The 21,069-nt window shown below is 26.9% G+C and overlaps 2 protein-coding genes across 14 annotated transcripts in view; one reads left to right on the forward strand and one right to left on the reverse strand.

Annotated features, from left to right (window-relative positions):
• Window positions 1–20,488, reverse strand: LOC127285514 (ubiquitin-like-conjugating enzyme ATG10). 8 transcript variants are annotated; one of them, XM_051311579.1, is made up of 6 exons: window positions 9,604–9,731; window positions 6,562–6,626; window positions 2,645–2,763; window positions 2,102–2,345; window positions 539–707; window positions 1–370 (listed from the first exon to the last, which is right to left on the reverse strand). In XM_051311579.1, the coding sequence occupies exons 3-6, from the start codon at window positions 2,750–2,752 to the stop codon at window positions 250–252; spliced, it is 642 nt and encodes a 213-aa protein (XP_051167536.1). In that variant the 5' UTR covers window positions 2,753–2,763; window positions 6,562–6,626; window positions 9,604–9,731; the 3' UTR covers window positions 1–249. The 8 variants fall into 8 exon arrangements, with proteins under 8 accessions (XP_051167536.1, XP_051167541.1, XP_051167542.1 ...); XM_051311584.1 differs by lacking the exons at window positions 6,562–6,626; window positions 9,604–9,731 and adding an exon at window positions 17,919–20,488; XM_051311585.1 differs by lacking the exon at window positions 6,562–6,626 and having other exon boundaries at window positions 9,604–9,735.
• The window catches only part of LOC127285510 (single-stranded DNA-binding protein 3), a 20,823-nt gene continuing 7,825 nt past the window's right edge, over window positions 8,072–21,069 (forward strand). For 3 of the 6 annotated variants that reach the window (XR_007843610.1, XM_051311566.1, XM_051311569.1), the window contains exons 1-12: window positions 8,072–8,220; window positions 11,885–11,957; window positions 12,260–12,321; window positions 12,430–12,514; window positions 12,670–12,714; window positions 12,925–13,011; window positions 15,062–15,169; window positions 16,806–16,883; window positions 17,050–17,098; window positions 17,953–17,982; window positions 20,516–20,733; window positions 20,838–21,008. Coding sequence is in view for 5 of the 6 variants with exons in the window: in XM_051311566.1 (XP_051167523.1) it covers window positions 8,165–8,220; window positions 11,885–11,957; window positions 12,260–12,321; window positions 12,430–12,514; window positions 12,670–12,714; window positions 12,925–13,011; window positions 15,062–15,169; window positions 16,806–16,883; window positions 17,050–17,098; window positions 17,953–17,982; window positions 20,516–20,733; window positions 20,838–21,008 (1,062 nt within the window). In the remaining variant the exon portion in view is untranslated. The remainder of the gene's footprint in view (window positions 8,221–11,884; window positions 11,958–12,259; window positions 12,322–12,429; window positions 12,515–12,669; window positions 12,715–12,924; window positions 13,012–15,061; window positions 15,170–16,805; window positions 16,884–17,049; window positions 17,099–17,952; window positions 17,983–20,515; window positions 20,734–20,837; window positions 21,009–21,069) is intronic. The other 3 variants (XM_051311568.1, XM_051311570.1, XM_051311571.1) reach the window with 3 other exon arrangements.

The following is a 21,069-nucleotide window of genomic DNA, read 5'->3' on the forward strand; positions in this document are numbered from 1 at the left end:
TAAAAAATACAAGAAAATTTAATGGACTAAAATTACAATATTATTATAAATTGAAATAAAAAAAAATAACTTTTTTCATATAAAGTTACATTCATTCAGAACAAGGAATACACTTTGTAGATATATATATATATATATACACTGTATAATATTAGTTCCAGTTGAGATCCTTTGTGACAATAATAATGATGCAAGCCATTATATATACATATATACTGAATCTCAGGAATATCAAATTGCTCATCATGCTCAAGAATTTCCATCTGCTTCTGAAGTGTCACCAAAGGTTAATTTATAATATTCTGGTCTTATTTTAAAATTGAGGGCTGCTGGAGCCACCATACTCAGCCAACTAATTAATTTATTCTTGCTGAAAAAATTCATAAAAAAATTTTTTTTTTTTTTTTTGAATTCTTACCCTTTTTTTCTTAAATTATTTTTTCTAATAATTATTTTTTTTTTACTAATTTAAAAAAATAGCTTTCATTTTATTGTAGAATTTTTTTTTTATTAATAAATAAATATAAATAAATTCTACCTTTTGGGTGTGATTTTTATAAGATTTTGCGACATACAGGGATGAAGGTACAAAAAAGATGTGCCAAGAATTGGATGAATTGCTTGTGATAATTCAGAATAATCTAGACTGTCATTTTTGAGTAGTTTTTGAGCCACTTCTACCGATACTGGATTAATTCCTGGACAATCTGTTAATTTTTTTATTTTTAAATTAAAACTTAATAACTATTAATTATAATATAAATAGAAAATTGAGGAAAATTTTTTGTGCAAAATTCATAAATTACACTTTAAAAAAAAAAATTTCTTTGATTCAAATTATTTGGTTATTTGACTATTATCAAATAAATATTTATTTGTATCAAATAATTATTATTTGATTCAATTAAGCGCGGTTTTTGTCTCAAATACATAAATTATTGATTCAAATAAATGTTTATTTAATTCAATTATTTGGTTTTAAAAATTATTTGGTTCAAGTAAATATTTATTTGCCAATAGTCACAATCAGAGAAATATTTTATTTGAACCATATATATAATATATTTGAGTTAAATAAACGTATATTTGTCCCACAGCCTATTTATTTGGCGTAAATAAAAAATGTTTATTTAAATCAAATAAAAATTTATGTAAATCAAATAAATATTTATTAGGCTGTGAGACAAATCTCTCTGGATGCAAGTAACCGATTATTTGAATCAAATAAAATTTTTTTCAGTGTAAAAATATTCAAACATATTCTAAACCTTTTTTTTTAATTTTAACAATTGCTTTTTGAAGATAATGGAAATAAAATGGGATTTTCATATTTAATGTAATCTTTATTCATTCCCTATGATTAGATGTCATCTTAGCCCAGTTTAGAATTGTCTGCAATCGAAGGCACAATCAGCGCAGTAAGCGCCCCCACTTCCGCAGATTAAGGTCTAGTGGTGATCAGTCGTTGATTCCGATGACTTTCATAACCCCCCCCCCCCCAGGCAAAATAAGACATCAATACTCTCCGAAAAATTATAGTGTCAAAGGAATATTTTTTTTTCCTTTTTTTTGGAAAATTTGAACCCTTATTTTTTTTTTTTTTTTTTTTTTTTTTTTTTTTTTTTTTTTTTTTTTTTTTTTTTTTTTTTTTTTTATTAAGAAATAATTCATTATTATCTTCCTATTGATGATAAATAATAAATTGTATTAACAAAAAAATATAAAATTATATTGATAAAAAGTAATAAATTATATTGCTAATATATTGATAATAAATTATATAAAAATTAAAAAATTTAAATAAATTTCTTAAACTATGAATCAAAATCTCTTTTTGCTTTAAAAAAAAAAAAAAAAAAAAAAAATACAAATAAGTATAATTTTTTTAGTCATTTATTGATTAAAAAATTCCAAACGCGAAGAAATTAACTTTATCGACCAAGTGATATGAAAAGGGGAACTATAGCTCGCTCTGTTGAATAGATGTGAAAACCTTTAGCTAGCTAGCTCAGTTGGAATTAGAAAATTGGTTGTTTTTTTTTGAATTATTGAAAAAAATGTGGTAATTAATAATTTTAAAAAAAAAATCTATTCAATTCACCCGATTTCCATCCATTAAAATAAAGAACTGGTACACTGTAACTCATAGACCAAAGGATATGATGTTCCTTAACTAGAGGCCTCTCAAATGCAATAGAAGGAGCTTCGAAAGGATCTTCTCTCAATTTGAGACAAAGCTCGTTTGACAAATCCTCTTCTGCCTTTGTCCACGATTCACTGCTCAGAATGTCAATTGAAATAAAAGTCTTTTCACGTCGTAATAAATAACCCTGTCCAGGAATATTCTGCAAAAAAGGAAAAAAAAAATTTTTTTTTTTATCGATTTTCTTCTTTTTTTACAAAATTGTTTTTTTTTTACAAATAAAATTTCTTTTCTAATTTCGTATTTTTAGAATCAAAGAAATAATTAAATAATTCATTTAATTAGTTGTATTAAAATTTTTAAAATTGCGTAAATTTTTTTTGTCGATTTTCTATATGGGAAATATGTGTTTTGAAATGAAGACATATGTGAACGCATTTTCTAGCAGGATTGAGTAATATATGTGCTTGTTGTATTCGATCGATCGTCTAACGAACGTACCTTGTCCCCTTCAAATTGCCAATGGTCGTCAATTGAATTCGATATTTCTATTATGCTTTCGGCATTTTCAACAAATTCTTCCCAAGTCATTGTTCCTGGTCCATCCATTTTTCTTTTTGCTATACGGCAAAAAAATGAATACAAAAAAAAAAATAATTAAACTTCATATTTGCAAAAAGGCAAAAAATATTTTTCCATTTGAAAAAAAATGTCATATAAAAATAGTTTTGAATTTTTGTAAATAAATTAGAAAAAAAAAAGTTACATAAATTTTTTTTTTTTTCGTTATAAAGCATTCACTGAATGACCTGAATCCTTATCGCTATAGCAGTAATTTTTTTTCCGCTATTAAAACGACTAATGGAGATTCAAGCAAAGATGAATATTAAAAATGAAAATAAAGAAAATCGATTTTTCATTTCTTCACATTTTTTTTATACAATATTTTTTGGGGAAATTAATATTAATACTTTTCTTATTTGTTTGCAATTATTTTCTATACCTCCAACTTTATCACTTTGAACTTGAAAAGTATGTCTAACATACTTTCCACTTTTATTTCTAAGAAAAATGTGTATACAGAGATGCAAGTGAAACATTAACTAACAAAGTTTATTATTATGCAAGAGAATTAAAAAAAAAAAAAAATTATTCTAATTCAAGGTTTTATTATATAAATGAAAAATCATTGTTCAAAGTGACGTAATTAGTGGACTTTATATGTATATTCAGAAAATAGTTTTATTTTTGAACAAACAAAGTGTTTTTATTTTTAAATAAACAGCAGATTCAAATATTTATTTGATTTAAATATTCATTTTTTTTCGGTTTATTTTAATATATTAATATTTTCGTATTTTATATCAAATAAATTTGATTCGCTGAATATAAAATCTAATCTGGTTTTAAAAATTCAAAATGGCAATTTCAATATGGCGGACGACATTGAAAACCGTTGAATTTGTTTTTAGTAACTTTATAAAAAAAAAAAACTCAGAGTAATCAGTTTGAAACAATTTTGTTTGATTTTTAAACATTTTGCTCCATCTTGGAATTGCCATTTTGAATTTTAAAAAATCGATGTTAAATTCGCATTCCTCGCGACTCCAAAAACTCCCGAGTAACAAGTTTCGAACGAATTGTACGAATTTAAAAAAAAAATGCCGCCAATTTTTAATTTTGATTACAAATTTTGTATTAGAATTTCAAAATCCAAAATGGCGGATCCAATATGGCGGAGTTATTTGAAAGTTCATTGAATTCACTTCAAACTAGTTACTCACGGGTTTTCGAGTTCGCTGATTACGAATTTGAAGTCAGATTTTAAAAATCCAAAATGGCCGATCCAATATGGCGGAAGAATTTTTAAAAATTGATCAGATTCGCTTAAAAATTTTTACTTGGGAGTTTTCGGGGTCGCTGATTACGAATACGATGTCAAAATTGCAAAATTCAAAATGGCGGATTTATTTTAAAGTTTATCTAATTCGCTTGAAACTCGTTACTCAGGGGTTTCCGGGGTCGCTGATTACGAATTTGATGTCAGATTTTAAAAATTCAAAATGGTGGATCCAATATGGCGAAAAATTTTTAAGAATTTGATCAAAATTGTTTGAAACTTATCACTTGGGGGTTTTTGAGGTCGCTGATTACGAATTTGATATCAGATTTTTAAAATTCAAAATGGCGACTTCAATATAGGGAATTTTTTTTCCAATTTTCATGGATTTACTTGAAAAAACCTATATAATTTCTTCTGTAAAAATTTTCTTCTTGCATTAAATAATTATAATTTTCCTTCTACATATATATATACTGCTTGTACCGTAAATTATTTTGTTATTTTAAAATTTCTTAAACAATTCACAATTGCACAATGATATATGACCTTCAACGCTTGAAAATTCCGCAAAATTTTACTTTCATATGAAATTTTTTATATGAAAAAATTTGTTTTATTTTCAAAGTATAATAAGGAGGGCAAAAAGTCTCTTCTCCACTCTTAAAAAGTGTTAAATGAGATTTTTTTAAAACCCTCTTTTGAATTAGATGAAAAGCTTCATTATTACTATTGCAATAATATAAATTGTTAAAAGTTGAGAATCAAGTAAAGAAGTTATTATAGCATGGGTGTATATATATATATAAATGTTGAAGTTTCGCGAAGTGAAACAGACCGTTCTAATTGCAACGGTGTACATGAAAAAAAAAAAGAAAAAAAAAATTTTTTTTTGTCTCTCTTGCACTCTCATCTTAGGAAAGAAATGCGAAACTTTCCCTTCGTTTTGTAGTATGGCATTGTTTAAATGCAACGATACGTCGATTTGAAGATAAAATTGAAAAAGGGGAAGCAGTACAGCCACGAGAATAGCCCCCGGTATTTCCCTTCCCTCTTTACCTCCCCTTGAGCACCTCGTCAATTGTCGGCTATTTTCTATCGGCTCGATTCGGTAATGTTCGGGTAATTCCGTTTCTCTTGCTCTCCAGTATAATACACGCCGATAAACTTTCGCCTATGTGTGTGTTTGTGTGTACAACGCGTGCCGTAGTAACGTTTTTAAATGTGTATTGGTGTATATTTGTGTGTATATAGCGCGGGTCCAATGGAGTCGAGGGAACGAGATCAGGGCTGTATCATTCGTCAACTTGTTCAACTCAAACTTGTTCTATCTCAATTATTTAAAAATTCTCATAAATTTATAAATATAAATCATAATAACAAAAATTGGAAATTTTTTTACAAAAAACCAAATCAATATTTCAGTACCATTTAAAAATTTGACTTTAGTGCAAAAATATGAAAAAAAAAATTTTATAATGCATAATTAATACAAAAATTTATTGATTAATAAACAATTACAGCAATTTTATCTTAATTTCAACGATATCAGTTATATTCATTTATTGAATAATATATTTTTAAAACAGATTCTAATAATAATAAATTTGTTTTAAATTTATAATAATTAATCAATAATATAATATATTTGACATCAACAAAACAAAGTTTTTAAAATTTTTGAATGTGTAATAATTGTATATGTATTTATATGTTCATTGATTTTATATATATATATATATATATATATATATTTGTATTTTGTACATATAACATATAATTCTTACGGCAAAAAAATATTGTAGTTTCAGACATTGAATATTTTCACGGTTTAAACTTTCACCGGTGGCGCCCCTTAATGTTCCAAGGTGAGCACGTGACCACCTTAAAGTTTCTTTTTCTTAATTTTTACAACCTTATATGTATGAATTGCAAAAACAAAAGAGATATTTTAACAAATCTTTTTCAATTATCTGCAAAACTGTTTTTACTTTTTTTCTGAATAAAATATATATTAGCTAAATATTTATATTTTTTTGACAAATTTTTTTCAAAGGGTACCTAATTTTTTTAATACGCTCCTGCAATAAAATGGCGTCATTTTTTTTTACGTAAAACAATATTTTCTTTACAAAATTTTCCCATAATATTAATATAGTAAAATTTTATGAAGAATCGAAAAAATCCATTTTTTCTAGTATATAAATGGCATGTAAAATGGCATTATTTGAAAAATTGAAACAATAATTATAATGGTATTTTAATTAAAGGCATCGCTTTCACGATTTTATAGAATATAGTTCATCACTTCAATAGTTTGGTGCAAAAAATTTCCACGTGAAAGCTATATGAATGTTTAAAAACAACATTTATGGAAAATATGAGACTGATACAAAAAGAGTATAAGAATATGTAAAATGTAATACAATATATATATATATATATATATATATATATATATATAGAAATATTTATAACCTGATATCAAGATAATAATATATATATATATATATACAATAACTATGAATAAAATTTAGATTAAAAAATTGAATATAATTACATAAAATAAAACTATTACCGCAGCACGTCTAGATTTTAGAGGTTAGAGTAACAATTCGCCCTTAAATTTTTCAGCACACGTTCCTGGAAAATTGAGTCAGAGCCCCTGGTTATAAAGATTATATTATAATATGGAAAATATAAAATTATTCTCGCATATTATTATTTCTAGACTTTGCTCACACACAATCTCTCCCTCTTTCTCTCATAAATTTTATTTTGCCGAAAAAAAGGAGCGAAAAGTAAAAAAAAAAGAATACCCCGTAACGATTTTTCACGTCAAAGGGTCATGGAAAATAAAAAAAAGCACAAAAAACAAAAAGAAAAATCCGCATTTTAATGTTTGGAGAAAGAGAACCAACTTTATTAGAGGGATCATAACCTCTCTACAATAAGTTAATAAATTGTAGCTCATATAAAATTTTTTTTTTTTTCTTAGTTCCACAAAGTACGAGTCTACCTTCGTGAATCTTTGTTACAAAGAAAACGCGAAGCTACACTCGGCAACTTGAAATTCTAGATATTCGATTTTTTCAATGTAAAAACCTAATCTAACTACGACACTGGGATCAGAAATTGCTGTGCGCGCGCACCTTTAAATGAAAAGGTGTGTGTGTGCCCAGTGCTGTAACTAGTTTGTATAACTACGTTTATTTTACGTTTAAACAAAAATTTGTTTGAATAACTATTTAAAATAAATTTTTTTTTTATTTTGTTTTAGGTAAGTTATCGAGTTGGATTTTTAGACTAAAATTAAAGGCTAAAATGCCATTTAAGAATGGTTTTTTCTCACGTGAATTCAAAATAGTATTTTTTTGATGTTACGCCCCTGGTGCGTGTGTATGTTCGACGCGTGGAAGTGTCAGATGCTCTGCGAAGAGAACCGGAGTTCGGTGTACAACGAAGAGGCTGCTTTTTCTCTAGTGTGTGTTTAAGTGTGTGTGTGTGTATTTAAACGACCCTGTAGAAGTGGTAGAAAAGAGAGAAGACACGACAGGACACGACGCGCGTCACGACGTGGACGTAGGTATCGAGGATTCGGGAATTGCGGTGTGCACAACGAAGTAAGTCTCTTTTCCCCTGGAGAGGGGATGAAGTGTGCCTCAGTGGGCTGAGTTTGTCGAGCTACTACGAGGTGAAGAGAGTTAAGTGACCGAGTGTGGACCGAGTGACGAGAAGGGAGAGAACGCGAAAAAAAAAGCAAAAGAGTCTCGAGGGCGGCGACATAAATTTACCAAGTTGGAAACAATATTAAGTGACGAAAACTAATCGGAAATATTGATATAAAAATAGAACCTGGAACAGAATAGTGTAACTATATAGTGAGAAAAAGAGAGAGAGAGAGGCAGTGTCGTCTAGAGCGATGACGGCGCGCGTTTCTCGTATTTGCAACGCAAGACGGGAGCCATGCGGCTTTTTGAATTTGAACTTGTAGATTCAAAAACACCGGGTGTGACAACAACGTACAAGTGACGCGAGTAGTGCAAAAAACCGGGCGCGTGTGCCTTTTTTACCCAGACGCCTTTGCCTGTGTGTCCCCACTCCACGTCCTTGTCGGACATTACTGAAAACGAGCCGACACGTTCGTGTGTTTACGTCGCGAGGATTACCAAGCCGTTGCGATGTACACCAAAGCAAAAGGATCCGCTGTTCCCTCGGATGCTCAAGCCAGGGAAAAGTAAGTAAAAATAATTTTCAAACTTTTCCTTAAATCAATCCTTTATCCCTCTTTTTTGTAACCTGATTATCATGATTAATTCTCTTATCTACTAACCTGGCTTTACGAGTCACAAGAATTTACTGATATGGTTGTTTAAACCACAAAAAACCACTAATCTTGTTTAAACCACTAGAATTAACTGTTCTGGTTGTTTAAACCACAAAAATCCACTAATCTGGTTGTTTAAACCACTAGAATTTACTGTTCTGGTTGTTTAAACCACAAAAAATTCACTAATCTTGTTTAAACCTCAAGAATTTACTAATCTGGTTGTTTAAACCGCTAGAATTTACTGTTCTGGTTGTTTAAACCACAAAAATCCACTAATCTGGTTGTTTAAACCACTAGAATTTACTGTTCTGGTTGTTTAAACCACAAAAATCCACTAATCTGGTTGTTTAAACCACTAGAATTTACTGTTCTGGTTGTTTAAATCACAAATAATTCACTAATCTTGTTTAAACCACAAGAATTTACTAATCTGGTTGTTCAAACCATCAAAAACATTTACTAACTAGGCCTTTCGGGCCACAAGAAACATTTACTAATCCGGTTAAAACCACAGTTACTAACAATCAGTTCCATTAGGTTGATAACCCTTAATACCATCAGTAATTTGAATTAGGGATGCGCACGAGACTGTTGAATTTTTGTAAATCTGGAAAAGTTATGTTCTAAAATCGACATAAATTTATTTTCCATACTTTCGCGAAGAAACAGTTATTAAAATCATGGTCAGAGTCTCTTATTTTGTGAGCATCCCTAGAATGAGGACGTAAACAAAAAACGTAAACTGAAATTATTCTACTTTCTTCTTGTAAAATGATAGTAAAGATGTTAGTAGTAAAATAATGTTGAGTTTACTTTTTCTGTACATTTTTGTACAGGAATTCTGATCAGGATTATGCAGTTACTGGTTTAGGGTTAACAGCACTTATTATACTAGGTGATTTAACAAACCACCTTTGCGAACAATGTTTGTTGTCAACAAGTGTAGTGTTTACTTACACTATTGACCTTGAATGCAATTAAAAGGGTCATAATTTACCATAAACATTAAGATCAAATAGAATCAGAAATTACGATTATCAACTAAAATTAATTTACTAATAGGATTTTAAAATTTAGTTGTCAACAATATTTGAAATGCATTTTGTGACTTGGAGGAATAATATCGTAGAAGTAATTGTACAGTATAAGGTGAGAGAGAGAAAGAGAGAGAAGGAGATCATGGGAGCGCAGAAATAGAAGAGTTGAAGTAAGCGGGACGGAAATTTTCGACGTGCTCTCTTTCAATTCGATCCAAGTGTGCCATGCGACCTCTCTCATCCGCTCGCTTACTTTATGGTACAACAAAACTTCATCGTGCAGCAATCCTGAATGGTTTTATAAAGCGGTCTTATAGTTAATGCCCGTTTCACCAGTGAGTCGTTGTGATAACCTGCTTTCTCGCGATTTGAACTATACTACACGGTGTTTAGCTTTTAAACTGACTGTCAGTCATCCGCTAACACGTGACGAATGTTCCGACTGAGCACCCCTGAGCCAGGGCAAGCACAGTTCCGGGATTGCTGCTAACAGTACTCATTCCATTTTTATTCCATAAAACTTATTAACTACTACTGACTATATAGATCTTGAACGGTGTATATAAACTCCAATTTTCTTTGTTTTTATCGAAGAAAAGGATTTCTATTGTTGAAGAATTTAAACAAGTTCTGTTGAGAAATTTTTCTTGCTTGATTTTTGGAGGATTTTATAATTTTTACCTCAAGGCGTCCATTTGATATCTCATTTACCACTTTAGGAAGAGAAACAATTGGTTAAGAATAGTATTTAGTTACTAACATATACCGCTGCTAAAATTATTAATGTTACCATTTAGTTAGATAATGTTACAATTTATTTACTTAATGTTAACATTTATTTAGTTAACGTTACCATTTATTTAGTTAAAGTTAACATTTAGTTAGTTAATGTTACAATTTATTTACTTAATTTTAACATTTAGTAAGTTAACGTTACCATTTATTTAGTAAATGTTAACATTTAGTTACTTAATGTAACGATTTAGTTATTTAAAGTAACAAGTAAGTTATTATTACTATTTAGATAGTTAACGTTACCATTTATCTAGTAAATGTTAACATTTAGTTACTTAATGTAACGATTTAGTTATTTAAAGTAACAATTAAGTTATTATTACTATTTAGATAGTTAACGTTACCATTTATCTAGTAAATGTTAACATTTAGTTACTTAATGTAACGATTTAGTTATTTAAAGTAATAATTAAGTTATTATTACTATTTAGATAGTTAACGTTACCATTTATTTAGTTAAAGTTAACATTTAGTTAGTTAGTGTTACAATTTATTTAGTTATTCAAAGTAACAATTTAGTTAATATTATTATTTAGTTAGTTAACGTTACCATTTATTTAGTTAATGTTAATATTTAATTAGTTAACATAACAATTTATTTAGTTAATGTTAACATTTAGTTAGTTACTGTAGCTATTGGTAGACTCAAATTAAACTATACATTCAAATATTTCTGCCAAAAATATAGAAATTATTTATTCAAAAGTATTTTGCTCCAGAGTTTATATCCTATAATATTTGATTTTGAATTAATAATTCTCATTATCATGACAGAAATGTTTTTGATTTAATAACATATTTATTCTTATAGTTAAATTTACTTAAAAAAAAATGTAAACAAAACGAACATTTTGCATCATCAAATACAAACCCTACACCGAGATAGCTATGCTAAATCTACATTTTTTTGATAAAAGCATAAAAATTATTTGATTCAAAATTCTTTTATTTGTAAAATAAAAAATAAATTCTATAGTTTATACTTTAGTATAAATAATATTCATGCTTTTGTCAGAAATAATGTTACACTGAAAACATTCTAATCATATAGTAAGAATAAAGTATTTTTAAAATGCTTCTTATAAATATATTCTTAAATTAAGAATTAGTTTCTTATATCCAAAGAAAGAAGTATATTTATCTCTATATTGAAATTTATAAAATTATTTTTATACTTGAAATATGTTTCCCAACTTTTATAATAAAATTGGTATCATTTTTATTAGGATTAAAATTTTTATTGGAAAATTTTGTTTTCTTAACAAATTTTTTCTAAATTTTTTTAATATTATACTTAAGTAAAACATATACTAATATTTTGTAACTATATATATATATATATATACTTTCCCTCAGTGTAGCTAAATGATATTCTTAACCAGATTTTCAATAAGTATATTCTTTCAGTTTGAGTGATTTCTTACTTTTGTTCTGAAACCCTTTGTCATTGGTCAACAATACTTGTCTAATTATTTTCTATTGTTTCTTAAATGAGGATCACAGGTTTACTCATAGAAATTTCAAATAATACTTTCTTGGAAAATTTTAATTTTATTTTCATTATATATTTTATTGGAAATTGACTTTTAATTTTGATTATAAGATCTTATGATATAAATTTTTGCTTAAATAAAAAAATAAATTCAAATCAAATTCAATTCTATTAAAGTTTATATGAAATAAATTTCAAACAATTATAATATTTGTTTATTAATTCTTGATTTTTTTTTAATTTTCAGGTTAGCTTTATATGTCTATGAATATTTACTTCACGTAGGAGCCCAAAAAGCAGCACAAGCCTTCTTATCAGAGGTAACTTCCTTTACGATTTAAAGTAACTATTACATTTATGTGTTTTGGTTTTTTTAATATATTTTTTTACAATTATAAAAATAAAATTGTTAAATTATAAACATTCAATTTTTATTAATAAATTGTTAGTTAATTATTTTCGGTAATTTTTTTTATTCATGTAAAATTTACACAAATTTTATTTTAATTCTTTTTAATATTTAATAAATTAATTAATTAAATTTAATAATTTAATAATCTTATAGGGTTCACTTTTTAATTAAAAATAATATTAAAAAAAAAATTTGTTAATTTATTTACAGATTCGATGGGAGAAAAATATAACCCTTGGAGAGCCTCCAGGATTTTTACATTCTTGGTGGTGGTATGTGAATTTTTGAAAAAAAAATTTTACTTTTTTTTATTTAATCTTGTAATTATAACATTTTTTTTTTTTTTTTTTTTGATACATAATTTTTTGTTCTCCTTTCAGTGTGTTTTGGGATTTGTATTGCGCAGCTCCTGAACGTCGAGATTCCTGTGAACACAGCAGTGAAGCCAAAGCTTTCCACGACTATGTTCGTATATCATTTTATAATTATTAAATCAATAATTATTTTAATAATAAAAAAAAAATTGTTTTTGCATTTATAATTTCATTTTTAAAAAAGATAATGCACTTATCGAACGTCTTTAATTACAAATATTGTTTTTTTTTTTTTATCATCCCTAGGGATTCGTGAATAGTGGTGGTTATGGAGTTAATGGTATTGCCCACGTAAGTAACAAATAATAATTTTCAATACTTTTAATTAATCTAGTGATTCATAAATTAATTAATTTGCAAATAATATTTTTTTTGGAAAAAAGAATTTAAATTATTAGAAGGATAATTTTTAATTAATTTTACAAATAAATAAAAAAAAAAATAATTTAAAAGTAGAAAAACTTGAATTTTTGAGATTTTTTATTATTATTTTTTTTTTAGAATGCCGGACCAGCACCGTCTCCACTTGGACAGATGCCACCGAATGAAGGCATGCCTGGCGGTCCAATACCACCAGGATTCTTTTCCGTAAGTTTCCTCCAAATTGCATTTTGAGACAAAAAAAAAAAAGAATTTCATTTTACTTATTTTATATATCAAATCAAAATTCATACCGAGCATTTTGCATACGTCCATTAATTCTTGTTCATTATTATATATACACGTTTGTAAAAGTGAATTTTTTTTATGATACTTGAAAAAAATATTTGTATCATATTTATATATGATACAATATGTTACGAAGGGTTATTAAATATCCCTCTCATTTTGCCTATGGTTAATATTTGAAATGACCACTCGCAAAAAAGAGAAGTTCATTTTTTTAATTTTTTTTTTTTTTTTTTTTTTTTTTTTTGTAATAATTTTTGGTCGATTCACTTTTTCAAGTATTGTGCATAAAATCGTAGCTGCTAAGCCACCATTATACCATATTCTTTATATATGCATTTGCATCATATGTGCATTCATAATATGCCTTTCTCAGCTCTTTTGATGCACGCGTTTTTACATCAGTTTTACATACGTATATTTTATATACTTGTATTAAAAAATTTTAAATATCATCCAAAATGAATAACTTGAAACATATTATAAATTTTCAATTGGAAAGAATTTGAAAAAATTTTTGGAAAATTAATGAAAATCAAATTTTTATTTATTCGGACGAACTTTTAATATAATTTAAATTAATGGTGTTTTGAGATATGGATACAAAAAAAATGCACATTAAGAAAATTATTAGTTTCTGGTGTAAACGAGAATGAAAGAAGGCAATATATATATATATATATATTTTTTTTTTGAAGAATAAATGGGTTATTAGTCAGTGGAAAAGGGGATAAATTTTATCATTAACACGGGCATAAAAAAAGAGGGATTTATTGAGAAAAAAAAATTGTTTTTAAACATTTCACGTCATGCTTGTCTATTCTGTATTTATGTACTTATTTTCTATCTGCTATGTTTCTAACTCTTTATTTGTGCATACGTGTATCTATTATTGTTTCGGGTGTACAAGTTCTGTCCAAAAAAAAAAAAAACAAATTAATTACGTAAATGTTAGAATAGTGTTAGTTAATTCATTAAAAAAAAAAAAATGGGGCAAAAAATATAAGAGAAAATGATTTGTAAGATGTTTCACAACATTCAACTGATGACAAATTATTATTGTCGCAGCTAATGAGGCTGAATTTTACAAAAGAAATTAAAAATTTTTTTTATTATTTTTAATAAAAATTAATTTTCATTTTTGTCAATTATTTTAAATAAAGTATTTAAATTTTTTTTTCGAAACATTGTAAAGTTCAGCATTGTCTTAAATTAAAAATAAATATAGAAATTCCATCGCACTTTAAAAAAAAAAAAAAAATTTGAAGCCTGCTTAGACAGTGTAGACTTAGAACACATAATAAGTGGTTTGAATTATTATTTATTTGCAATCATTCAAAAATTGATAAATTTTCATTACAACCACTTGTTATGTTAATAATAATAATAACAATAATAATAATGATAAATATTTATAAGCGAATGACGGAGAAAAAGGGAAAATCTGATTTCTTTTTTACAACAAAAAAATTATTTCTTATCAAAACAAGATTTCTTGATCTGTCAAGACTTTTTTTACAGAAAAAAAGAAATGTTTTTATATTCACCTTATTTTGAAATTATGTGAGTGGTATTTTTTTTTTTTTTTTGAAACTTCTCACACTCAAGTTGTGTAAAAAGGGTCAAATATTTATTAATTATATTTTTCTTCTCCTAACTAAAAAAAAAAAAAAAAAAAAAAACAGCAAGAGTTGATAATTTTCCCATTTTCCACTTTCTGTATATAAATAGTATAAGTATAATGTGTAAATAGAACTGGGAATCTTTGGGAATTTTGTGAGAGGTAAAGAGAGAGAGAAAGAGGATTTTTGATAACTATTTTTTTTTTTTGCTAGAATGGACCTTGTGAAATTCTGAAACTTTCCTTTTTTTATTGGTACTTAACACATCTATCCCAAAGCCTTCTAGTCTAGCTGTTGCCTGGATCGCAGTGTTGCTACATGTCTGTCGTTTGCGTTGCTTGTTGCAGAACAACTCGACAATGCGACCATCTCCGCCCACACACCCCTCATCACAGCCATCCCCCCAGCACCCCCAGCCACCCCCGCCCCCACACACGCAGATGATGTCCGCTCAGGTAAGCCTCATTCAACACCTACACTCTCACTCATTAATAAATTCACTCTTTCAAAAAAAAAAAAAAAAAAAATTCAGGGTGTCTACTAATTGAAAATTTCATAAAACACCTAAAATTTAAATATTTTATTTAATAAATTTAATATTTAAATTTAATATTTTATTGGTAAAATAATTTTTTTGTCAAATACAATTTTTTATTCTAATTTTTAATTCAAATTTTAACTATATATTTTATAGAAAAAAAAGGTTTCTTTATAGGAGAAGTATTTTTATAATTTAGTCTTAACAAAATTAGTAGACGCCCTGAAAAAAATATTTTAAATTATAAATCATTACACTTCGCACCATCGATCGCATTAAATCGTTCATTCGATCTCGCTTTCTATTTTTTGGCTTTTTATATTATAAAATCAAATTTATTTTTGCGCTAATCATTTTGATTTAAGTACACCTGACGTTAATTTGAAAACCAAAAATTTTAATACAAATTTTTATTAATGAAAAAAAAGTACTGCAATAAATTTATTTCTGTAATAATTATAATTTGTATAGAATATAAATTATATAATTTAATAATTGTAATACATTAAATTAAAATTAATTAAAATTTTATTTGTTTCGATAGTAAAAATTTTAATGATTTTTAATAGGCCAATTTTATTAAATATTTATTAAAAATTTAATGTGGAAAATAAATTGCAAAAAAGTAAAATTTCTTATCATTCCAAATGTCAGGAACCTGAATCAAAGTGTCGAGATTGAAATGCAAAAGTTTATTAATAAGCACTGAAATATATAATTGAATTTCAAAAAATTGAAAAGTTAATAATTTATCATGAATAGAAAAATAAATTTTTAATTCAAAGGGTTAAAAAAATTGACTCAAAACTTTTGAACCGATTTGTGCTGAATCAGAATAATCACTAAATAAATAAAATAAAAAATACAAAGCTTCAAAAAAAAAAAACAATTTTTCCAAAAAAGAACACTTCAAATTTCATTTAGCATTATTTTTTATATATATTTATATCTCTAAATTTGTACTGCATTTGGCACGAATCAGTTGTGTAATATTTCCGTGGTCGATGGTTAAGGTAAGATAAAATCAATATTTAAATTTAAGAAATATTAATTTGTACACTGGGTTAAAGCGAAGAAAACAACATGATAAGGTAAGATTAGACTGTTAGAGATTGGCATTTTATTAATCCCATGCATCTTCTCACTTTTTTTAAATCAGTCTTATCCCCATTTTATTCGTCTTTTTGTTTTGTTTCTGTAAACAATAATCATTAATCGGTTTTTTTTTGTTGTGTGAGATTAAAAAAAAGATTTTTTTTTATAAATAATACGAATTTGACACTTTTTGGGGAAGCAAAAAAAAAAAAAAAAAAAATTGGGCTTTTTTGTGAAAATTGAAAAAAATACTGTTTTTATTGTCCATTAAGTTTCATATTAGTGTTTGTCTGATGCTTACAATGTCTAATCTGTCTGATCTTTGTCATTAACTTATTGTGGCTTTATTAACAAAAACTTTTTATACAACATAAGGCTTATTTTTTTTATTAGTTTTTACAAGAATAATGAAATATTTCAAAACAAATGTAAATTAAAAATTATATCTTTCATTTCAGTATATGGGACCAAGGTTTCCAGCTGGACCACGACCAGGAGGAGTGCGATTGGCACAAATGGGAAATGAATTTAATGGGGTAAGAAAACAAGTATTTCTATTTAATTTTTTTTTTTCAATAAAAATAATTGAATTAAATTAATTAAAAAAAATTTTTATTTGAAATTAAAATGAAATATAATTCAAGAAAAAAACAGAAATATATTTTTAAAAGGAAATAAAATAAGTAAATTTAATTTTTTCAGCCACCAGGACAACCGATGATGCCGAACAGTATGGATCCCACAAGACAAGGTAAGCGTTCGTATTTGCGATGATACTTCCCGTTTTCTTGGCATTGACGAAACATTTTGTGAAAGGAGAATGGCATACACGCATGCGTAAGAGAAAGCACACAGCAATAAATGAGTATAATATTAAAATTGGTTTGGATTGCTGTGATGTGGATTGGATTAAAAAAAAAAAAAAAATACTGTCTAGTGGAAAAACAGTGGTATACTCTCGTTTAAATATTAAAAAATAAAAGTTCAACTTTTCAAAATTTGTTTCCTACAAAAAAACAGCAATTTTTATTTATTAACAGATTTTTGCATTTTTAGATTCTATTATCCAAAGAGAAAAATTTCAAAATATATTTTATTCAAAAAAAAAAAAATTTACAAGTCAATATTTTTGACTAGTAAAAATTTTTGCAAGATGGAAAAGAATTTTTTTTCCTAAACTTAAAAATTGTGTCACATAATTTGGCTTTTTACCACTTGGCTTGAGACAAGAAAAAATTAATTAATTACCGCTCTTTAATTAAAAAAAAAAAAAATAATAATAAACCTCTGACATTTCCACGTATACACGGAAAGAGAATGTATGCTACTAATTAATTTTACAGTAATTACAACTATGAATCCTTCACCAGGTGTTATTCAAAATAAAAAGAGAGACATTTTTTTTAAGAGAAAAGAAAATTATATTGTTTGACAATATGAAGGATTAATCCTTGTGAAGGATTATTGAGAAAATAATGTTTTTTTTGCTACTGAAAGTATATTTCAGAAAGATTTTCTTATGCCACTGCAAAATAACTAGACTTTACTGCCATCGATCTGACCTTACCTACCTGCAGTACTAATGTGTGCTCTTGTGTTCCTCAGGCGAAGCTGGAGAGTTTGTAGGGTGGCAAGGTAGGAAGCAACCCAGCAATCGAATCACACTGACATGACTTTAGAACAGGCCTCTATATATAAATATTGTCTTAATTTCTATCCTCTACGCCTCTAATTTATACAATTTTTGTTTCTCCTTTTTTAGAAATTCGCACTAGCTTTTTGTCTTTTTGCCGCATATATATATATATTATATGTATATCCTCGTCCGAAATAATATTCAGCATCCGGCATGACGATTGATTTTATTTTTTTTTTTATTTTTTTTTATTTTATTTTTTATTGTTCATCAAAACTTATCGCAGGTGAAGTCATTTTTGAAATTTTTGTTTTTCTCTTAATGTGTCGACAAATAGAAAAATTTTTATTTTCTTTTTTGTTTAGCAAATTGTATCATTTTTTTTACATGTGTATTTTGAAAAAGATTTCATTATTTTATTTTATTTTAATCAGTGCTTTAAAAAAAAAAGGTTCTTTCCAATAAGTCATGCAGCAGGTTCGTTGCACAATCCAACATCCGCACTCTCACTCTTCCATCAGTTTTCTCCTTTTTTTCTCTATAACCTCCTTTGGCAAGGTGTTTTTTTTTTTTACAAAAGCAATTGTAAATGTCACAATTGTTCTTTTATTTTCGTCTTATATTTTAATTCGTAGACTTTTATTATCACAAATGCTTCATTATACAATGATACACACAAAGCAAAATACTCGCAAAATATTTTTTTTATTTTGATTTTTTGATCAAATAATAATATAATTAATTTTTCTTCCAATTATATGCAATTTTTTAAACAAATCGATCCGATGTAAATTGAATACTTAATTATTGAAATATTAGACCTTTTTATTTGTCAATGAAACTTTAAATGTTAATCATTGTTTTCTAACGTAATTAAATATTTATAATGCAGTAATTAAATTGAAATTCATTTAGTAAATAACAAAATAACATCATAACATCTACTTGTCAATAATTGCTACACTAAAAGTCTTTTTATTTCAAAAAATAATATAATTTGTTACAAAATGAGAAAAACTCCGTTTTTGTACTATTTAGTATAGTTTCTGACAAAGCTAATATGAACAAATTACCGACATAGAAATCTACCTTACCGACTGATGGTAAAACAGTTTTTCTGAAAAATATATATGTGACTCGATCTGAAGAAAGGAACCTTAGAAGCAAATGAATTATTGGTTATGTTTACAATAGTTTTACTTGAACTAAAAGTTTATTTTTGTTTTTGTAAAACTGAAATCAGTTTTTATTGAATATTTTGGATGCAATGAAGACCTAAATATCATTAGTTTGCATTACGAGTTGAACGTCTTTGTGTATTTTCACTTTAAAATTTCTAAACGTAACCTATAATTTTTTGCTTCTAAGGTCCTTTTCTTCAGATCGCGTCACATATATAAAAAATTACTAACATAGGAATCTACCTTACCGACTGATACTAAAGCAGTTTTTCTCGAAGAAATGAAAATATTTTTAAAAACTGTTTTACCATCAGTCGGTAAGGCAGATTCCTATGTCGGTAATTTCTATATTTTCTTTTTCCAAAAAAACTGGTTTACTCTCAGTTGGTAAGGTAGATTTTTACATTGGTAATTTTTTATATTTTTCTTTTCGGAAAAACTGTTTTACCATCAGTCGGTAAGGTAGATTTCTGTGGCGGTAATTTTTTATGTTATTTAAAAAAACTGCTTTACCAGCAGTCGATAAGGTTGATTTCTATGTCGGTAATTTTGTATATTATTTTTTTAAAAAATGCTTTACCAGCTGTCGGTAATTATTATCAGTTGGTAAGGTAGATTCCTATGTCGGTAAATTTTTATATTTTCCTTTTCCAAAAAAAATTGTTTTACTATCAGTTGGTAAGGTAGATTTTGATATCCTTAATGTGAAATAACCTTAATGATAACGCAGCGCTCGTAAATAAAATTCGATTTTGGAAACGCGCATTACGAAGAAAAATATTTATTTATTATAATTTTGATACAATTATAAGAGTTTTTTTATTACTCTTCTCATTTTGAAATAAATTATATTAATTTTTGAAATAAAGTCTTTCAGTGTTCAAAACAAAAATCACAAAAACGCTTTTATTTAAAGCTCATTGCATTTATGTACCAATCTTTAGCACAAGCTTTGCGCTGTTAATTCTTTCTTTTTTTTTGGTGAGAAAAAAAAATAATTGAATCAAATTACCGCTAATCTAGCATGTTAGCCGTTTTGCTTGACTTCGTCTATGCTATGGCAAAAAATGATTCTTATATTTCTTTTCAATAAAAAAAAAGAAGAAAACTTTTTTCAAATTTATTTTTAATATTCATTTGAAAAAAAAATTGAAATATTTTTGAATCTATTTGATAATTTAAATACGGATCATCTTTTGCCATGAGTACAAAATGTTTAGTGATTAGCACAAACTTGTAGTGTAAAAGAATAAAAAAAAATATATATATATATATAAATACAACAACAAAAACAATTTTACAGTTGTTACAATATGGAATATTGTTTATTGATAAAATATTTTGTATATAGGACCACCGGGTATGAATCACATGACACCAAGAATGAATCCACCACCAAGAGGACCTTCAATGGGAGGACCAATGGGTCCTGGAAGTTATGGACAAGGAATGAGAGGCCCACCACCTAATAGTAGTTTAGGTCCAGGTGGTCCAGGAGGACCTGGAATGCCACCCATGAGTATGGCTGGACCAGGAGGACGACCTCAATGGCAACCTAATACATCCACGGTACGATTAAAAAAAAAAAATTCCTTTTGTTAAAATAAGGAATTTTTTTTTTAAATTAATGAAAAATTGTTTCTAATTAAAAATGATTTCAATAATTTTCTCAGCCGATGAATTATTCTTCGTCATCGCCGGGCAATTATGGCGGACCTCCGGGTTCAAGTGGACCACCAGGTCCAGGAACGCCAATAATGCCAAGTCCACAGGACAGCAGTAATAGTGGAGGAGAAAATATGTACACAATGATGAAACCTGTACCTGGAGGAAATATGCCTGGAGTAAGAGATTTTTTTTTCTTATTTTGGGAGAAAATATTTTTTTTAAATTTCCCAGTCAAAT

The sequence above is a fragment of the Leptopilina boulardi genome, unplaced genomic scaffold (assembly GCF_019393585.1).
Source record: "Leptopilina boulardi isolate dan_hultmark-lab unplaced genomic scaffold, ZJU_Lbou_2.1 LbouV2_333, whole genome shotgun sequence".
In the NCBI taxonomy this organism is placed as follows: Eukaryota; Metazoa; Arthropoda; class Insecta; order Hymenoptera; family Figitidae; genus Leptopilina; species Leptopilina boulardi.

Excerpts from the sequence above, each read along its gene's own strand:
- LOC127285514 (XM_051311577.1), bottom strand. The coding sequence starts at position 3,243 with ATGTTTCACTTGCATCTCTGTATACACATTTTTCTTAGAAATAAAAGT. Across the intron at positions 2,346-2,644 it reads GGCAATTTGAAGGGGACAAG|AATATTCCTGGACAGGGTTA; the intron begins GTACGTTCGTTA and ends CCTTTTTTGCAG. Across the intron at positions 708-2,101 it reads TTTTAATGGATGGAAATCGG|ATTGTCCAGGAATTAATCCA; the intron begins GTGAATTGAATA and ends AAAAATTAACAG.